We start from the raw sequence: 18,903 nt of genomic DNA, 5'->3' as shown, positions 1-18,903 counted from the left end.
GCTCGTGAACTGCTTGTGAACTGGTTTTGAACTGCTTGTGAACTGCTTGTGAACTGCTCGTGAACTGGTTTTGAACTGCTTGTGAACTGCTTGTGAACTGCTCGTGAACTGGTTTTGAACTGCTTGTGAACTGCTTGTGAACTGCTCGTGAACTGGTTTTGAACTGCTTGTGAACTGCTCGTGAACTGGTTTTGAACTGCTTGTGAACTGCTTGTGAACTGCTCGTGAACAGACGGGATCCCGACGTCGGCTTCAGGAAGCAGAGTTTGCGCCTGATATGAGAAAGTTTTCACTGATCAGAATCAGTTCAATCAACTGAAAGTCAATCATCAGTCAATAGCTTTGATACTACATGATAAATGATATGAAAACGGTGTTATAACTTGTTTATATCTTCTATTAAAGACGTATAAAGTTTCAACACATGAGGACTAAATACAGTCTGTGTTTAAAAAGTCACATCATCTCAAATCAATAATCAATAACCTCCTATCTGACAGGAACACAGCTGATATAAAACGTATTTTTCATTTTACCAGGATGCCTTTCAGTTCCTCCATGGCGCTCTCCTGCTGTTTCTCCTCAGTGACCAGCGGCGGCTGAAAACAACAACACACAAATCATTTCACTTGATGTTTTTCTTGTAATCTGAGAGTTAAAGCAGCAAACTGTCATTTTCAACTATCAAAAAGACACAGAACCTGCAGCCATGACAGGAAGTCAAGTCTAGAAACATGAAACTTTCTGTCTCAAAACATAATTTTGGTTGATAAAAGCACAATAAGATCTGATTTAATGTGATGAAGAGGTGAAATCATCATTTGAATATAAATATGTTATTTACCACGACTTTGTAAAAGATGTACAAACCCTGAAACTGTGAGTTTAGTTAACGTGTAAATCTGATTTTGAGGAGCTCAAAGTCTCGGGGACCCTCTAAAATAATTTCACAGCCTGCAGTTGAATACCACTTTTTTGTGCATGTACAAAAAAATCACATATACAAGTGTGTGAATGTGTGATGAAGTTTTGTAGCTGTAGAATTATTTTGTGCATGTGTGAAAAATAGATCATTTGCATGTGTACAAAGGTTTTATGGTTGTAGAAGTGTCTTCTGTATTTAGAATATGTGCAAAAATATGTTTTTAAACAGTGAGGTTATACAAAGTGTGAGACATGGACACTCAGATGTCCAATCTTTTTATATGACCCTGAAGTTACAAAGCTACAAGGCACAATTTGATTTGATCAAAATTTGTACTTGTACACATTCACACACTTGTATACGTGCATCATATTTTTTCCCACATGCAAACAAAAAGTGATGCACACCTGCAGGCTGTGAAATTATTTGTGAACGTCGTTTTTTACGAGCTCAGAGTCTTTATGGCGCTGATTTGTCTCCGTACAGGTCGGGAAGCGAAGCTCCAGGGTTTTTTCTCACCTGCACAATTTACTTCTTTTCTTTCTCTTGTTGGTGTTTTTCTGCTGCTCAACGAATAAATCAATAAATAAAAACCTCTGCTGTCGGACCTCCCATCACAAACAACAACAACAACAACAAACACATCAGCGTTCAGAACACGAGCTTTACAGAAAAAATGGAAATTAAAGAGACGAGTGTTTAACTGATAAAAACTAGATGTTCTGCAGTGTGTGTGTGTGTGTGTGTGTGTGTGTGTGTGTGTGTGTGTGTGTGTGTGTGTGTGTGTGTGTGTGTGTGTGTGTGTGTGTTGGGGGTCAGATGTTTGTTTGTCCCCAGAGAGCCACAGTGACATCACAGTGACATCACATGATTAATGTAAACATCAATATACTCACTTTGACTGCGACTCTCTGAGGCGGAACACACACAGGAGGAACATGGAGAGAACAGAGAGGAGAACATTAGCTGGAGAACATCAGCAGGAACGTCAACACTGTTTACTGAAGAACGTTTGTTTTCCACAGAGATGAAAACTGTTTTGAAGTGAATATTGATTATTTCATTGTTCTGAGGTCTCAGGAACATTGAAGAACCTCTGCTGTCACAGAACTGTGACCTTTGACCTTCTAACTGCTGCAGGTCAAAACCAACGAGGACAAACAGGCTTTGTTGAAAACGCAACAACATTTAGTTTTATTTCTGCCTGATTCTATTTTGTCATTTGTTTGTTTCTGTTTCAGAGGAACCGTTTCATTATTGTTCTGCTGCTGTTTGTCTCTTTATGTTCTTGTGTGACTCCAAGAAATCAAAGTAATTTATTATCATCACAGGGTCCAATGAAGTCTGTCCATCCGTCCGTCCATCCGTCCATCCTTCTCGTCCTCACCTTGCTCTCCTGACTCTTGACAGGCCGCAGGACGACGCCATGTTTGATCCTCTCCATCATTTCATTCACCGCCTTCACCTTCACGTCGTCCACACCCTCAGCAGCAGCTGACAGACACAAACATCAATATTTAATATTCCATGTACATGATCAGTTTAGGTGATATGAGACAACAGAGACTGTTTGACCCGAGGATTTCTGCATCAATGACACGATTCTTCAGTGTTTTCTGGTATTTTTTCAGTGGATTAATAAAAATATCAGATTATTTTATTTTTTAATCATTAAATAAAAATATTCTGGTTCTACATGATGTTCCTCCTCACTGCCTCTCACTGCTCTGATCATATTTTCACATCTAATTCAGGATTTATTTCAACCAAAGCAGAAAAATAAATTACCATTTAAGTAAAATTATGATATAATTGTCCTATTTGACTTTTCAACATTCATCTTCTCCATTACATGTCAGAGAGAAATACTGTATTTTTTATTCCATGACATCTATTTGTCAACTTTAGCTACTTTGCAGATTCAGATGAATAAAACTAAATATAATCAACAAAATATGCAGAAGTTAGCAGAATGGAAGTCGTCAAAATAAGGCCCACATTTACCAGCTACAATATTAAAGCATCAGTAATTATAATCCATAATGAAAGGGGCATTCTGCATCCTAACAACTTTTACTTTTGGAGTAAATTCTGAAGCTCATACTTTTGTACTTTTACTTGAGTAAAGACCTGAGTTTTTGTTTCACTGCTGTACATGAATCTAAAGGTGCAGTGAGACTCACCTGGAGGCTGCTCCGCCTTCACTGAGGCCTTCGAGCCTTTTGATGACTTCCTCATGATGGCGATCAGAGAGCTGAGAGACGGAGACACGTCAGCAGAGAATCAGTTACATCTGTAATTGATTGATCTGTACGATTGACCAGACACTGATCAGCTGATCAGAACTTGCAATCCTGTGTGCAGCAGTGTGCAGCAGTGTGCAACAGTGTGCAGTAGCGTGCAGTAGCGTGCAGTAGCGTGCAGTAGTGTGCAGTAGTGTGCGACAGTGTGCAGTAGTGTGCAGTAGCGTGCAGTAGCGTGCAGTAGCGTGCAGTAGCGTACAGTAGCGTGCAGTAGCGTGCAGTAGCGTGCAGTAGTGTGCAGTAGCGTGCAGTAGCGTGCAGTAGCGTGCAGTAGTGTGCGACAGTGTGCAGTAGTGTGCAGTAGTGTGCAGTAGCGTGCAGTAGCGTGCAGTAGCGTGCAGTAGCGTGCAGTAGTGTGCAGTAGTGTACAGTAGTGTGCAGTAGTGTACAGTAGTGTGCAGCAGTGTGCAACAGTGTGCAGTGGAACATGTGTTCTGTTTGTCGTTCCTCACCTGAGGGGGTTACATCTCGAGGGGGGAGGGGGAGGAGGAGGGGGAGGAGGAGGAGGAGGGGGAGGAGGCGGCTGTGGGGGAGGGGCAGGTGGTGGTGCAACTCCAGGTTCAGGGGGAGGGGGTCCCGTGCTGATCGTCATGGCAACCTTTTTCTGGGTCTCCACCTGGAGCTCATGGACTGAGGAATGAAAACAAAGGAACCAGTTAATAATACTATTTACTACTACAGATACTGTTATTACTGTTACTACTGATACTATTGATACTGCTGTTACTGCTGATACTACTGTTACTACTAATACTGCTGTTACTGCTGATAGTACTGTTACTACTAATACTACTGTTACTACTAATACTACTGTTACTACTGATACTACACTACTAGGGGTGTGTATCTCACTGACTGAGACGATTCGATTCGTATCTCGATACATGTTCGATACAATATATTTTATAAATCCAATGATTCGGTTCGATTCGATTCAGCTCTGTCACGATACGACACAAGACACTGCAGCGTGTGAATCTTTACATTTTGATCCAGTTAATGCTCCTGTGATGTTAGTGTCAAATAAATCCTGATAGTTTTACTAAATATAGTAACAGAGACAGAGAGAAGGAGACATTAGTCTCGTGTAAATGAGATGAGATAAATGAGAAAATAATTTAAAGCTGTTTAAAATGTGAGTATTTGTGCAGTAAGATGATGAGCTGCTGTGTTTCATATTCAGAGTTCTGTGGTTCAGATCAGTGTGGAGGAACAGTGAAGTGTTTCCTGTTCTCACAGTCACATGACGTCTCTGTTCTCTGCTGTCAGACATGTTTTACATCAAAGATCTGCAGCAGCGTTTCTCATCTTCCTTATGAAACACAAACTTATTCTACACTTGAGCGTTATGAACGTTTGGTGGTGCGACGCGGTACAATGTCACTTCAGCGCCGTCTGTTTTGATTAAATAAAGAGGAGACACAGGAGACAGAGGAAGGAGCGCTTGTTTTGTGTTACTGCGGCAGCAGGCGTCCAGTGAGGGCGGTGCAGGCAGAGACAGCAGGAGTCACAGCGGCAGCTCCTTGAGGTCAAAAATGAAACGTATGTGTACATATGAATCATGTTGAGCTTTTTACTGATGCAGGTCGTCTGAACCGATGAACTCATATCTTACACATTCAAGTCTGATGCATCGGATGCTTGAGTGAATCGTTACACCTCTAGTTTCTACTGACACTACTGTTTCTACTGTTATGCAGGCTTCAGGAGTAATAGATTACATCTAACAGGATTAGATACAGTAATAACTGTATTCTGTTACATTTACAGATACAAAGATGTAATCAGATTACAAACATTTATATAAAAAAAATGGAGATAGCAGGATTCTAATTGTAAAATACATTTTAAAATAAAGAACAATGTTCTACCAGTGTTAGAATAGAACACTTCAGTGTCTCACAGCAGCAGCTGATCTTCAGTCAGTTTCAGAGTCTTTTGTTAATCTTGACATGACTGTCAAACAAATAATGAGTCAAAAATGTCAAGCTCATCGATTATTTCATGAATTAAAGCACCAGATCAAAGATATGGGCAACACGTTTGGTCTGTTAAAACAGACCGACCACTAACATTAGCTACACAGAACAACCGCTAGCATTAGCTACACAGAGCAACCACTAACATTAGCTACACAGAACAACCGCTAGCATTAGCTACACAGAACAACCGCTAGCATTAGCTACACAGAACAACCTCTAACATTAGCTACACAGAACAACCGCTAGCATAAGCTACACAGACCAATTGCTAGCATTAGCTACACAGAACAACCGCTAGCATTAGCTACACAGAACAACCGCTAGCATTAGCTACACAGAACAACCCGCTAGCATTAGCTACACAGACCAATTGCTAGCATTAGCTACACAGAACAACTGCTAGCATTAGCTACACAGAACAACCGCTAACATTAGCTACACAGAACAACCGCTAGCATTAGCTACACAGACCAATTGCTAGCATTAGCTACACAGAACAACCGCTAGCATTAGCTACACAGACCAATTGCTAGCATTAGCTACACGGAAATCCATCTAGCTAGCTAACGTGTGGGTACTACAACAACTGAACAATATATGTTGGGAACGGATTTGTGGGTTTGTAGTAAAAAACAGAAAAAAAGTTTGTGTCATTTAAATGTAAATAACATAACAGAAAGTAATAAGTTACATTACTTTCATATTGTGATGCTTGGATTAGGTACCTGATATTTTAACATGTCATTAGTAAGTGTGTCAGATTACGTTATAACTGTCTGGCCCTGCCGGTGTGCTGCTGTTGCTGCAGCTGCTCCACGTCCTTTTCTCTCTTCTTGTGTTTTTTTTTTTCCTCTGATGAAAAAAAATCCTCCAGTTTCCCTGCAGAGTGACGCCTCTTCCTCCACACACTATCTGTGCACACGCTGCAGCACAAAGAGCCAATGAAAGAGCTTCATTGTTCTGTTTAACGGCCTGTGGCTGAAGTCAGTTGGTGGTTTTGGCCTCGACTTCATGTGACCCAGTTAAAACCACTCAGATGCCTCGATGCACACTGGGAGCAGAGATCCTGCCAGTTCTCCTGCAGCAGATGGGTCAGTGGTCTGTGATGGAGGCAACGCAGGGGAGGAAGAGGAGGAAGAGGATGTTACTGCCCTCTGAGAGACATCACAGTCTCTCTTCATTATTCACCTTTTATTTTTAAGATTTTATAGCTTCCACATTTTGATTTTAACCACATTTTCTCTCCAGATCTGAAGATGCTGAAACCTGCATTCACTCTAATGTCCAGCAGGGGGCGACTCCACTGACTGTCTGTGTCTCCTGTTGTCTGTGTCTCCTGTTGTCTGTGTCTCCTGCTGTCTGTGTCTCCTGCTGTCTGTGTCTCCTGTTGTCTGTGTCTCCTGTTTACAGTCTTCTTCAACACAGCAGGATGTTCATTTAGAAAATGATCGTTGTATTTAGACTAAAACAGTCCATAACGCAGGCGTTGATTTAGGGCGGGGCTACCGTCTGATTGACATGTCCTCCGGTCCTCAGTCAGATCCAATCAGGACAGAGACGAAGCGACGTGTATCCACGACACTGTGGAACAGCAGTGAACTTGTTCTGGAGTTTATAACCACTTCATTACAGCTTTAAGATTTCAAGTGTCGAAAAGTTTCCTGATCAACGTTTGTTTATGAAGATACAGATGAATGACGCAGCTCCTCCCCCCCCCCCTACAAAAAACTTCCTCTGTCAAAATATCATGTGGTGCCACCAATAATAAAATCTTTATTAAATTCAAAATAAAAATATCTAATCCCTGTGTCTGTCACTGATAGAGTTGAATACTGTACCAAATAATATTTTTTAAACATTTTTATTAGTTTTATGTGATTTACGGGAAAAATAAACCTGTTAACTAGAATTATGAAGGTAATGTGACATTACAGAACAAAAATATGAGATAATGATTCACAAAAATGCAAAAGAAACACTTTATTTCTAAACATTTAAATATTACAGACAACTTGTTAAATATGTTAAAGACAAGAATTAATTATCAGATCACGTCACATTATTTAAGGCCAGAGCCAATTCATCTAAAATCACAAACTTTAAAATTGTAAGATGAATTTTTTATGTAAACAACATTCTTAATGTTTGAAAACTTGAATTTCTTTAATTTCACTGCGTCCCTATAAACTTCAGATATGTGTAAATGTTGGAACGTCCAGCACTGAATGTTAAAATAAATCCCTGCATTTGTTCACGACTGAACTAAGAAACTTTTACAGATGATTCTTGGATCAGAGAATTTTTCTTTGTTGTTTAATATTTTAACACTGAAACATTTTAAATCCCAGACTTCAGATCAGAGAAGTTTAAAGTCGGGGTGTAAAACTGTCAGAGCCTGTATGAACTGTGAACGTGTCGACTGTTGTCATGTTTAATTTATCATAACTGATAAGAAAAAAATGATTGATTTCCATCATTTCATTGATCAGCAGTTTCATCTTCTTATCAAATAAAAGTGCTTAAATCCTCTGTCTTCACTATCACTGTATTTGTTCATGTAGATTCTTGCCAGCCAATCAGACACAAGTATTTTCTGTTGCTAAGCAGTGTATTTCTTCAGCTCCACCCACCTCTGTTCTCCAGCTCCTGGTTCTTCTTCTCTGCCTCGTCCAGTCGTCCCTCCACCTCCTTCTTCTCCACCTCCAGCAGCTCCAGCTGCCTCTGCAGAGCCTCCAGCTGCTGCTTCACACAGCTCTGCTCCAGCTGAGCCTGCAGGCTCTGCACCTACACACACACACACACACACACACACACACACACACACACACACACTCATCGTGTCACATTAATGTGTGACTCACCTCAAAACCCCAAAAGCCTGAAAATCTTCTGAATCTCCATCAGTCAGCAAACTGACGAGGAGAAACATCTTCAGAACAAAAACAATCAGGTTCTTATTTTTAGTTCAATTCATGATCATATGATCATCTGATCATCTGATCAGATGATCAGATATGATGTGAATCTTCATAAACACGTCGACCTCAAACACTATGGAGTCAAATCAGGGTCAACAATGTTCACAAATCATTTCACAGCCTGCAGTTGTGTGTCACTTTTTGTGTGCATGTGCAAAAAAATTATGCACTTATACAAGTGTGTGATAGATTATACGAGTGTGTGATAGATTATACGAGTGTGTGATTGATTATACGAGTGTGTGATAGATTATACGAGTGTGTGATTGATTATACGAGTGTGTGATAGATTATACGAGTGTGTGATAGATTATACGAGTGTGTGATTGATTATACGAGTGTGTGATAGATTATACGAGTGTGTGATTGATTATACGAGTGTGTGATTGATTATACGAGTGTGTGATAGATTATACGAGTGTGTGATTGATTATACGAGTGTGTGATTGATTATACGAGTGTGTGATAGATTATACGAGTGTGTGATTGATTATACGAGTGTGTGATTGATTATACGAGTGTGTGATTGATTATACGAGTGTGTGATTGATTATACGAGTGTGTGATTGATTATACGAGTGTGTGATTGTGTAATGAAGTTCTGTAGCTGTAGAATTATTGTGTGCATGTGTTCAAAAGTTTTTTGATTGAATTTTGATCTAAACAAAAGTCATCCCCTTGTAACTTCAGGGTCACATGAAAAGATAAGAAATCTGAGTGTTCACATCTCAGACTTTGTGCAACCTCACCGTTTAAAATATTTCTGCACAAATTTCACTTGTAAATACACAAAACGCTTATACAACTACAAAACCTTTGTACATGTGCAAATTATATCTCTTTTTCACGCATGAACAGAATATTTCTACCACTATAAAACTTCATTACACATTCACACACGTTTTACAAGCTCAGAATCTTTATGACCCTGACTTGTCTCCATTTTTCACCTGCTCTCTTCATTTCATCTTTACACTGCAACATTATTAGAGAAGACAATAAACAACATTTTAATCTGTGTTCTTTTTATCAGCTTTTATAAAGGTTGTAAGATCTGGGTGTGAAGTTTTTCACTCTTATTGGTTTAATAATGTCGTTTTTGTCAAAAAAAGCTCTAAAAACTGAACACAGTGGAGAATTTAGAAGCTAAAGAGCCAGATGTTCCCTTCAGGACGTGGTGGAGACCAAAAGCAGAGTGAGAGGAGACACTGCTGGACAAACACAAATGAAATGTTGTTTTGTAACTGCTGGATGTATAAATAAGCAACTGTTCAACATATGAACTTATAAGATGGTGATATATCAGTGTTGCATCCACAGCTTGTTTCTGCTGCCCCCAAGTGGACAAAAAATCAGTTTGCCCCTCCCTCATTACCGCCACTGTGGGGCCTTGAGACGCTGAACCCCAGCTGCTCAGTGGCGTCAGATCAGACTGTGGTTGTACTGAGCAGTTTCCAGGTGTGAATGTGATCAGGGAGTTCCCACCCTGAATAAATAAAGGTTTTTAAGAAATCAGTTTACTGCAGGTTTTGCAGTGACGTTGGTGAGTGCAGTTATAATCATGAGGACTGATGCTGACGCTCGAGAAAAACATCGATGACCTTTTAAGAAGTCTTGTAGCTGCTTCCTGTCAGTCTGACATCATCAGCTCCACCAGAACAAATTCCACCGTCCTGAAACTAAACTCAAGTTCTACCTTCTGCTGATGCTGCAGACGCTCCTCCTCCAGGGTTTTAGTGATGGCGGCGACGTCCTCCAGAGCTTTGAGGAGCTGAACGCTGGGCTCAGCACTCTGCAGCAGCAGCATGCTCTGCCTGTTGGCCTCCTTCTGCTTCACCAGCATCTGCAGGACGAGGACGAGGACGAGGAAGACAAAACAAAGGAGGTGAAACATTTTTACTGCCAACACATGATGATCCCAGTTTGTCCATCACTCCCAGTCCGTTTACCTCCTGCAGGCTCTTCACTGTTCAGGTCAGTAAACAGCAGATTCAGGACATTTCATTAATCAGCCACGAGCTTATTAACACACACATCAATCAGCAACACAGCAGCAAAGCAGGTCAGTGTTTATCAGTGAGGCTGCAGCAGCACTGCAGCTCCTCAGTCATCATGTCATCAGACTGGATCAGTTCAGAGAGCTCAGCAGAACGTCTGCAGAAAGGTGAAGATTATATTCATCTAATGTGACGGAGATTTTTTCAGATTGTCATGTAAGTTAAAGCTGTGCTCTGTGCAAACTCAGATTTTTTGTTTAGGTGCAAACAACAGATTATTTTAGCAGAACTGCAGCCAAAACTGGAAAATATACATTTCCTCCACCTGACTAAAAGAAAAATCTGCCGAGCACTTCAACCTACATAAATCAACATGTTTTTTTATTATCTATTATTGAATCAGCATTAATAGAAGGTTGGTTTTGGCTGATGGGCTGTAAGAAATAATCACACACCATCTAACTTGAAAATATGAGTAACTTTAAAATGACACGAGCACGTCTGGAAAAACAAAGCAGTCTGGACCACCTTTATATAAGTAAAATGGAAATTTAAAAAATGAGTAGGTGTCAATTAAAAATAGACATTTGAAACTCTTAAAACTCAGAGAAATGCTCAAATTAAGTTGACCTTTATTTCAAACTTAAATAAAACTCAAGATTAAAGAGTGTATAACTGTTTGCTAACATGTTAGCATGTTAGCTTTCTGAAGCTGGTGGCTGTGTTTTAATGAATCACTGCAGTTTTAAGGTTCAGACATTTTACTAACAATAAATATAATAACTAATGTATGAGATGTGTCTTTTGTCCTGTGTGTGACAGGGGGACATTTCCACGGACTGTTTCTTTACCTCGTGTGCATAAGTTTCAGCTTTGACTCTGAGGCTCTGCTCCAAGTCCAGCTGCTCCTTCATTCCATCGTACTCCTGAGCCGCCATCATGGAGACTGCACACATGCATGAATCAGTTCTACACATACAAAACTCTTACATGTGCACAGAATATTTCTACAGCTGCAAAACTTCATTAGACATTCACACACTTGTATATGCACGTTGCAAACGTACACAAAAAGTGAAATACAACTGAAATTATCTGTGATCGTCGTTTTTTTTTTTCAGAATCTTTATGACCCTGATTTGTCTCCATACAAATGTAGAGGCCAAAATAAAGTTTTTGTTTATATTTAAAGAATAATAATTATTTTAAACTCTCTGTTTGTGTGAGTGTTGAACTCACCTCTGTTGAATCTCTTGATGGTTTTGTTTTGTTGCTGAACAGTTTCACGAAGTTCCTTCATCTCGGCCTGATCCTTCTCTGACTGCAGGGAACAAAAGAAAAGTGAAAGAACTGTTTTGTTTTTCATTTTATTTTAATGATGCAGTGATACTTTGACATAAATCCTCTCAGTGGTCGGTGACACCAACTCGTCCTCACCTGTGTAATCAGCTCTTCTATCCGTCTCTGCTGTTCATGAATCTGACAAACAAAGTTCTTCTTCTCCTCCAATAAGCTGTTCACTGTCTCCCTCAGCTCTGACAGAACACAGACCAACAGGACGGAACATTACACATCTTTATTTCTTTAATGTTAACTAAATAATACACAGCATCAGTGTAAAATAAACAGATAATATTTATCCTCTGAGGAACACAAATATCCACACTGACTGTATCGTATTGTACGATGTGAATATTCTGTCTTTCTTTCTTTATTCAAATCTCTGTTGGTTTCCTCTTAAAGTACATTAAACAAACACTGACAGCAATCAGACATAACAAGGACATCCAGTCGAATACTGACCCCGTCAGTGTCGCTCTGATTCACACAAGTCGCTCTGTGCACGAACTGTTCAAGTGATTTTATGAATATTTGCTGTTGATTTGTTTAATGTGTGTAGATACGTTCCACTGGCTGAAGATTCTGTATGACAGTGTTTTTAAGTTCACTTCAAGGTGAGCCATGGTGAGCTGTCTGGTATGATGATGATGATGATGATGATGATGATGATGATGATGATGAGTTAATTAAGTTAATTAATGTGTTGATCTGTGAACAAAGTCTGCTGCATTTCTAGGAAAGATGAAAAAACTGCATTTTAATTTCTCCTCAACCATGACAGACTGCAGTGCATCTCTGTGATATGAGGTTTATAAAAGAGCAGTGAGGAGCAGTGAGGAGCAGTGAGGAGCAGTGAAGAGCAGTGAGGAGCAGTGAGGAGCAGTGAACAGCAGTGAGGAGCAGTGAGGAGCAGTGAGGAGCAGTGAGGAGCAGTGAACAGCAGTGAAGAGCAGTGAGGAGCAGTGAAGAGCAGTGAGGAGCAGTGAGGAGAAGTGAGGAGCAGTGAGGAGCAATGAAGAGCAGCGAGGAGAAGTGAGGAGAAGTGAAGAGCAGTGAACAGCAGTGAGGAGCAGTGAGGAGCAGTGAGGAGAAGTGAGGAGAAGTGAAGAGCAGTGAACAGCAGTGAGGAGCAGTGAGGAGCAGTGAAGAGAAGTGAGGAGCAGTGAAGAGAAGTGAAGCACAGTGAGGAGCAGTGAGGAGCAGTGAAGAGAAGTGAGGAGCAGTGAAGAGCAGTGAACAGCTGTGAGGAGCAGTGAGGAGCAGTGAACAGCAGTGAGGAGCAGTGAGGAGCAGTGAACAGCAGTGAGGAGCAGTGAGGAGCAGTGAAGAGAAGTGAAGCGCAGTGAGGAGCAGCGAAGAGCAGTGAAGAGCAGTCAGGAGCAGTGAGGAGAAGTGAGGAGCAGTGAGGAGCGAGCAGTGTGTGACTGATTCTACGGACTGTACCTTTAACCTGTCGTTGGTACTGTGTGACTGATTCTACGGACTGTACCTTTAACCTGTTGTTGGTACTGTGTGACTGATTCTACGGACTGTACCTTTAACCTGTTGTTGGTACTGTGTGACTGATTCTACGGACTGTACCTTTAACCTGTTGTTGGTACTGTGTGACTGATTCTACGGACTGTACCTTTAACCTGTTGTTGGTACTGTGTGACTGATTCTACGGACTGTACCTTTAACCTGTTGTTGGTACTGTGTGACTGATTCTACGGACTGTACCTTTAACCTGTTGTTGGTACTGTGTGAAGGTGTCGGGGCTCCCGTCCGCCGTGTCTCCGTCTGAATCGGCCTCCAGTGAGATGCAGTCTGAGATGGAGGGAAGCAGCTCATCCAAACACGGTCGAGACGACAGGCTGAGGTACTTCAACTTCCTGTTCTCACAGTTCAGCTGCAGGTCAAAGGTCACACGTGAGTCAAACTGCACAGAACCTCAATGTTCTTCTCCTTGAAGGTACAGCATCATGGTGCAGTCTAAAAGGGTTCTTCCTGAAGGACTGAGGTTCTGGAACACCCAGAGAGGGTTCTGGGAATATACAAAGGTTCTCGGTAGAACCACATAGGTACGTTCTTGCACCCTTAGAAAGGTGGAAAGATTCAGGGTAGAACCTAAAGAGAGGGTTCTGGGCAGAACCTTTACACCATGGAAGAGTTCTCTACTGTTCTTCTCCTTGAAGGTACAGCATCATGGTGCAGTCTTAGAAATAAGGGTTCCAAAGAGGTTCTTCTTGAAGAACTGAGGTTCTACCCAGAACCATTCACTTTTGAAGAATGCTTTTGGAAAAAAAGGGTTAGTACAGTGTTGTTTATAGGACTGAAGAGTCCGTTAGGAACCCTTTTCATTCAAAGGACCCCTGCAAGATCCTTGAGGAACTCTTTTATCAGGGGTTCTTTGGGACCATGATAAGGGTCCCCTGTAGAACCCAGTAAATGACTTCTAGATAAAACCCTTGGAACATAAAAAAGGTTCTCATCAGAACCCCCTTGGGTTTGATTATAACCAATAATATATTATTACTTGTGTTCTTTATGTGTTGTAAATAAAATTAAATAAAATTAATAAAGTTTTTTTTTCTGTTGTGTGTCGTCACATGACTCAACCTGACTCAGCGCTAAACTCTCTAACGCCAGCTGGACCCTGACAACGCTAATCTGACACTACTGATTACTGTGTGTGTGGTGTGTGTGGTGTGTGTGTGTGTGTGTGTGTGTGTGTGTGTGTGTGTGGTGTGTGTGGTTTGTGTGTGGTGTGTGTGGTGTGTGTGTGGTGTGTGTGTGGTGTGTGTGTGTATGTGACCTTTGTAGCCAGGGCCTCTGCGTTCTCCCGGCACGACTTCTCGATCTCCAGCTGAGTCTGCAGGACGCTCACCTCCTCAATCACCATCTGAGACACTGAGAGGAGGACACACACACACACACACACACACACGCAGGCACACACGCAGGCACACACACACACACACACACACACACACACACACACACAGTAATCATCATTTTCAGTTTCATTAACACCTGAGTTCATCCAGCTCCTCCCACCTCAGGCCCTGTGCTGAGGTGGGAGGAGCTACTTTGTAACCAGTGACCACTTCGTCAATAATTGTGTAAAAGCCACGTCACTAAAGGTTAAAACTATAAACCTGCATTAAAATGACAACTACCAACAAAAACCATCATCAGAACCATCTGATCAGACTGTGACCATGTGACAGTGTTAACAACAACAAATATCACCATGACGATGGAGGTCACCTGACTGTTGTTACAACAACAAAAACTCATAAAATTGGCCCCAATTTTCTCTCAAGATAATCATATTAGGGATCATAAGGAAGATGAATTGACCGCCTTCATCCCTCCTCCTCCTCCTCCTCCTCCTCCTCCTCCTCCTCCTCCTCCTCGACCCCTTCATCTAATAAACTACGTTCTATACAGAACATGTGTTCTTTGTTAGTGAACAACGGTCCATCTCCACAGTTCACTTCTATACAGTCCTCAGTGTTTGTGTTCTAACATGTAGAACATGTTTAGAAGAAACAAGAACTTTAAGATCTAAAGTACGGAGATGGAGACGACCGGAGACGCTGAGCGTCACAGTGACCACGTCCATGTTTTAATGTGGCGTCCCATGAGAACACGTGTTTAAAATGCACGTCATATTCGTCCTGTTCAGAAGGGACCAGGTGTGTGACAGCAGTGCTGTCCTCAGGTCGTCCGTCTCCATGGAGACACACAGGTCTCTTTACAGGCAGAGCTCATTTACATAAAACCAGGATGTTTTTCTCCTCTGTGATGTTTTCAGATGAGTTTCAGAGTAAAACACAAACAGAAGAAGAAGAAGAGAGAAGCTGTCGAACGTGTCACCAGAGCTCAGCTGGTCCTCCTCAGTTATTTTAAAATGACCCAGTTATGGAGACTTTGGTAAAAAAAAAAAAAATCTAGACTGAGAGAAGAAGAAACTCGACATGATGAAGTCAGAATAAACCTCGTCTCATCTCTCTCCTCTTTCAACTCAAACATTCATCTTCTAATTAGTCTGATTTCAGGCCAATAATTCTGATAATTAACATAACAAAGTAAAAATGTTTCAAATAAATACATATAAGTTTTGATTAGTATTATTGTTTTTATTTGTTTGTTTCGTCTGGATTCTCTTCTGACACGATTCTTTTTCTTTCATTATTGAGTTTTATATGTATGAAAAAAAAAACAGTGAAGCCCTGCTGTGATGTCAGAGTCAACAGGAAGCAGCTGAAACATCCTGATCCATTAACACACAGTCGATATACAAGACCCACATCTGACACACACACACACACACACACACACACACACACACACACACAGAGACACTCACACACACACACACACACACACACACAGAGACACTCACACACACACACACACACACACACACACACACACACACACACACACACACACACAGAGAGAGAGAGACACACACACACACACAGAGAGAGACACACACACACAGAGAGAGAGAGAGACACACACACACACACACACACAGACACACACACAGCAGCTGGTGTGTGTGTCTCTGTGTGTGTGTGTGTGTGTGTGTGTGTGTGTGTGTGTGTGCTGTGTGTGTGTGTGTGTGTGTGTGTGTGTGTGAGTGTGTGTGTGTGTGTGTGTGTGTGTGTGTGTGTGTGTGTGTGTGTGTGTGAGTGTCTCTGTGTGTGTGTGTGTGTGTGTGTGTGTGTGTGTGTGCAGGGATGCTTTCAGTCCAGTTTTTGTCAAACCTGCTTTTTATCATTTTTAGTCGTCTCACATTTTAAATGTCTTATAAAACTGCAGATATAAATATGATCTGGACAGACATTAAAACGAGTCTGCGTTGTCTTTTGGTCTCATACGGGACACAGACAGCGTCTCCTGGTGGACGTCCTGAGTTTGTTTGACTTGTCCGTCCACCCAAAGCTCCGCCCCATCATCAACCTGCTCGCTCTTCATCATATGTTACCTGACAGTTTTTTTTTCACGTGGACACATCAGCTCTGATGAGTGACTCTTCACCACATCATGATTTATTTGGATGTTGACCCGACTGTGACTTTGATTACTATTATTGATTAGAGTGTGACACAGATGAAGAGATCACATTAAACACAGTGACCTTTGACCTGTGTGATGACACGTGTGTGTCAGCGCGGTGCACTGAGCCTGTTGGTCTGTGTGAGTGCAGTGAGGATGATGTCAGAGGAAGGAGGATCTATTTTTACTCCTCTGTTTGGTGGTGTGATTCCCTCTCAGCCTCAGACTCATTTAAACCCTCGCCGTGCCGCATTCGCTCGCTCTAACTGCCGCTCCAACCCGCACGCCACGGCGCATCATCATCGTCTGCTCGGCTGCGGGTCAGACGGTGGAGACGGGTCACACTCTGCTATTTATAGCTGTGAGGAACATCAGCTGGTTCGTCACAGAGGAACTCTGCTCTTTATTTCAACACTTGTTTGACCTTTAACACGACAATAACAGCTTCTTTTTTTTCTGACAGTCACTGCGTTATTCATTTTAGAATCTGTACAAAATTAATACATCTGGAATCATGTTGAAGTATTGATCTGCTCTGTAGATAATTAATACATCTGGAATCATGTTGAAGTATTGATCTGCTCTGTAGGCTCAATGTGTCACCTGAAGATGAAAATGTCTTTCTGATGTCCAATATGAAGCAAATGAACAAAATGTTTGTCAAAGAAGCAAAAAAATGAACTAACAAACTATCCAGGCATCTGATTTGCTCCCAGCATCTCCGGTTTGTTCATTTAAATGTCTCATGTTGTGCTTATTGACGGCTGGGAAACAACCAATCAGAGCTTTGCAGGCTGAAATGAGAACGGGGACGCCATCTCTCGAACTATCTGGTTACATCCACGAAAAACAAGGACAGAAAAATGTTCCTGAGTGAAGGTGGAGCTGTGCTGAACAGAAACAGAAACAAAAACTCTTTAATCAATATATTTATATATATTTGATGAGTTCATCTGCAGTCTGCTGCAAATTATATCAACTATTTTGATAACTGATTGATTATTTTTAGTAATTTTTTTAAAGGAAAAATGTCCAAAGTCTCTGATTTCAGCGACTCAAATGTGAATATTTGACAGTAGTGAATAAATAAAGCTGGACTCTCTGAGTTTGTCTGGAGGTTCAGGATCACAGCTGAGAGCTGAGAGCGTCTCTCTGACAGCAGCGTCTCCTGTCAGACGATGATCTGGGTCAGAAACTCGTCTCAGCTCAGAGCTTCGTTAAAATCTGTAATGATCTGACTGAAAACAGAGCCATGATGATGATGATGATGATGATGATGATGATGATGATGATGATGATGATGCAGTTTAACTGCCGCAGGGGGTGGGGCCTCTTTAGTGACGAAGCTTGATATTAACACATGATCTAGAGGATTAGTTAACGGTAAGAACGTCCATCTGTGTGAGAATTAAGACAAGTTTCAGGTCCAAACAGCAGCAGAAGCTTCCTGCAGGTTCACACTTCACACTTCACACGGAAAATGATGATTCCTGCTGATATTTGTGACTTTAAAAGTCTGTTTTCTTTCCCAGAGAGGATTTCTGTTGCTGGTTTTACAGAAACACTGAGCTGAGCTGTGAACAATAGAAACTCTAATCCTGCTTCCACTTCACAGACTCTCTGTGGTATAAACATCATCTGCTGGATGCAAAAATGAAGAGTTTTATAAAATATTACAACCAAAACGAATAACTCTGCTGTCCTCATCTGACAGACTTCTGTTTTCTCTCTCTTCACTGGCCTACATTTTGAAATTTCTCACACATCTACACTGTAAAACCGAGGGCTCAAATTAATTATTTGTAGTAAAAAGTGAAAACTTTACTGGGCATCAGCCTCAACAGTTCATCACTGAACTGATAAGAAACTGAACAGATCCAAAGATAAAGACAATAATCATTAATAATTGATCATGGCTCGTCTTTACAGAAGCTAAAGATTTCACACATGCATCAGTTATTAACATGGGATCCAATAAATAAAATCAAGTGATGTCCTGGTATCAGCCTTGTTGAGCTGATAAAAAGCTTCATCACGTCTTCAGTCAGAGGCTCCTGGTCACATGTGAGCCGTCTCTCAGTGTGTCGTTACAGGATCTCCGACAGCACTTGAATGCAGCGTGAGTGCAGCCACAGGCTTTAATCAGAGTACAGTAGAGTGAATAACTGGGCTGCTAAAGCTAACGGCGCTAACAGGCTGCAGGTCTGCAGAGCTGAGTGCAGCACAGTTACCTTCCAGCTACATGTTCAGTTACAGCAGCATCACAACAGTTTGAAAAGATGCAGTCGCTTCACTCCAGGTAACAAACAGGACTATTTTATCTAT

General features: G+C 41.3%; 1 protein-coding gene across 1 annotated transcript in view; it reads right to left on the bottom strand.

Moving 5' to 3' along the window:
• The window catches only part of shtn3 (shootin 3), a 37,619-nt gene that overhangs the window by 3,089 nt on the left and 15,627 nt on the right, over nt 1-18,903 (bottom strand). Inside the window, exons 3-14 of the mRNA XM_084718317.1 lie at nt 14,321-14,415; nt 13,246-13,414; nt 11,623-11,720; nt 11,425-11,506; nt 11,037-11,131; nt 9,885-10,031; nt 7,841-7,994; nt 3,681-3,858; nt 3,109-3,179; nt 2,313-2,419; nt 1,822-1,836; nt 537-599 (exon numbers count right to left, since the gene is read on the bottom strand). Of these exons, the coding sequence (XP_084574443.1) occupies nt 537-599; nt 1,822-1,836; nt 2,313-2,419; nt 3,109-3,179; nt 3,681-3,858; nt 7,841-7,994; nt 9,885-10,031; nt 11,037-11,131; nt 11,425-11,506; nt 11,623-11,720; nt 13,246-13,414; nt 14,321-14,415 (1,274 nt within the window). The remainder of the gene's footprint in view (nt 1-536; nt 600-1,821; nt 1,837-2,312; nt 2,420-3,108; nt 3,180-3,680; nt 3,859-7,840; nt 7,995-9,884; nt 10,032-11,036; nt 11,132-11,424; nt 11,507-11,622; nt 11,721-13,245; nt 13,415-14,320; nt 14,416-18,903) is intronic.

Source organism: Lutjanus erythropterus, chromosome 5 (genome assembly GCF_056507025.1).
Source record: "Lutjanus erythropterus isolate fLutEry1 chromosome 5, fLutEry1.hap2, whole genome shotgun sequence".
In the NCBI taxonomy this organism is placed as follows: Eukaryota; Metazoa; Chordata; class Actinopteri; order Lutjaniformes; family Lutjanidae; genus Lutjanus; species Lutjanus erythropterus.
This window is presented reverse-complemented; position numbering and strand designations above follow the sequence as displayed.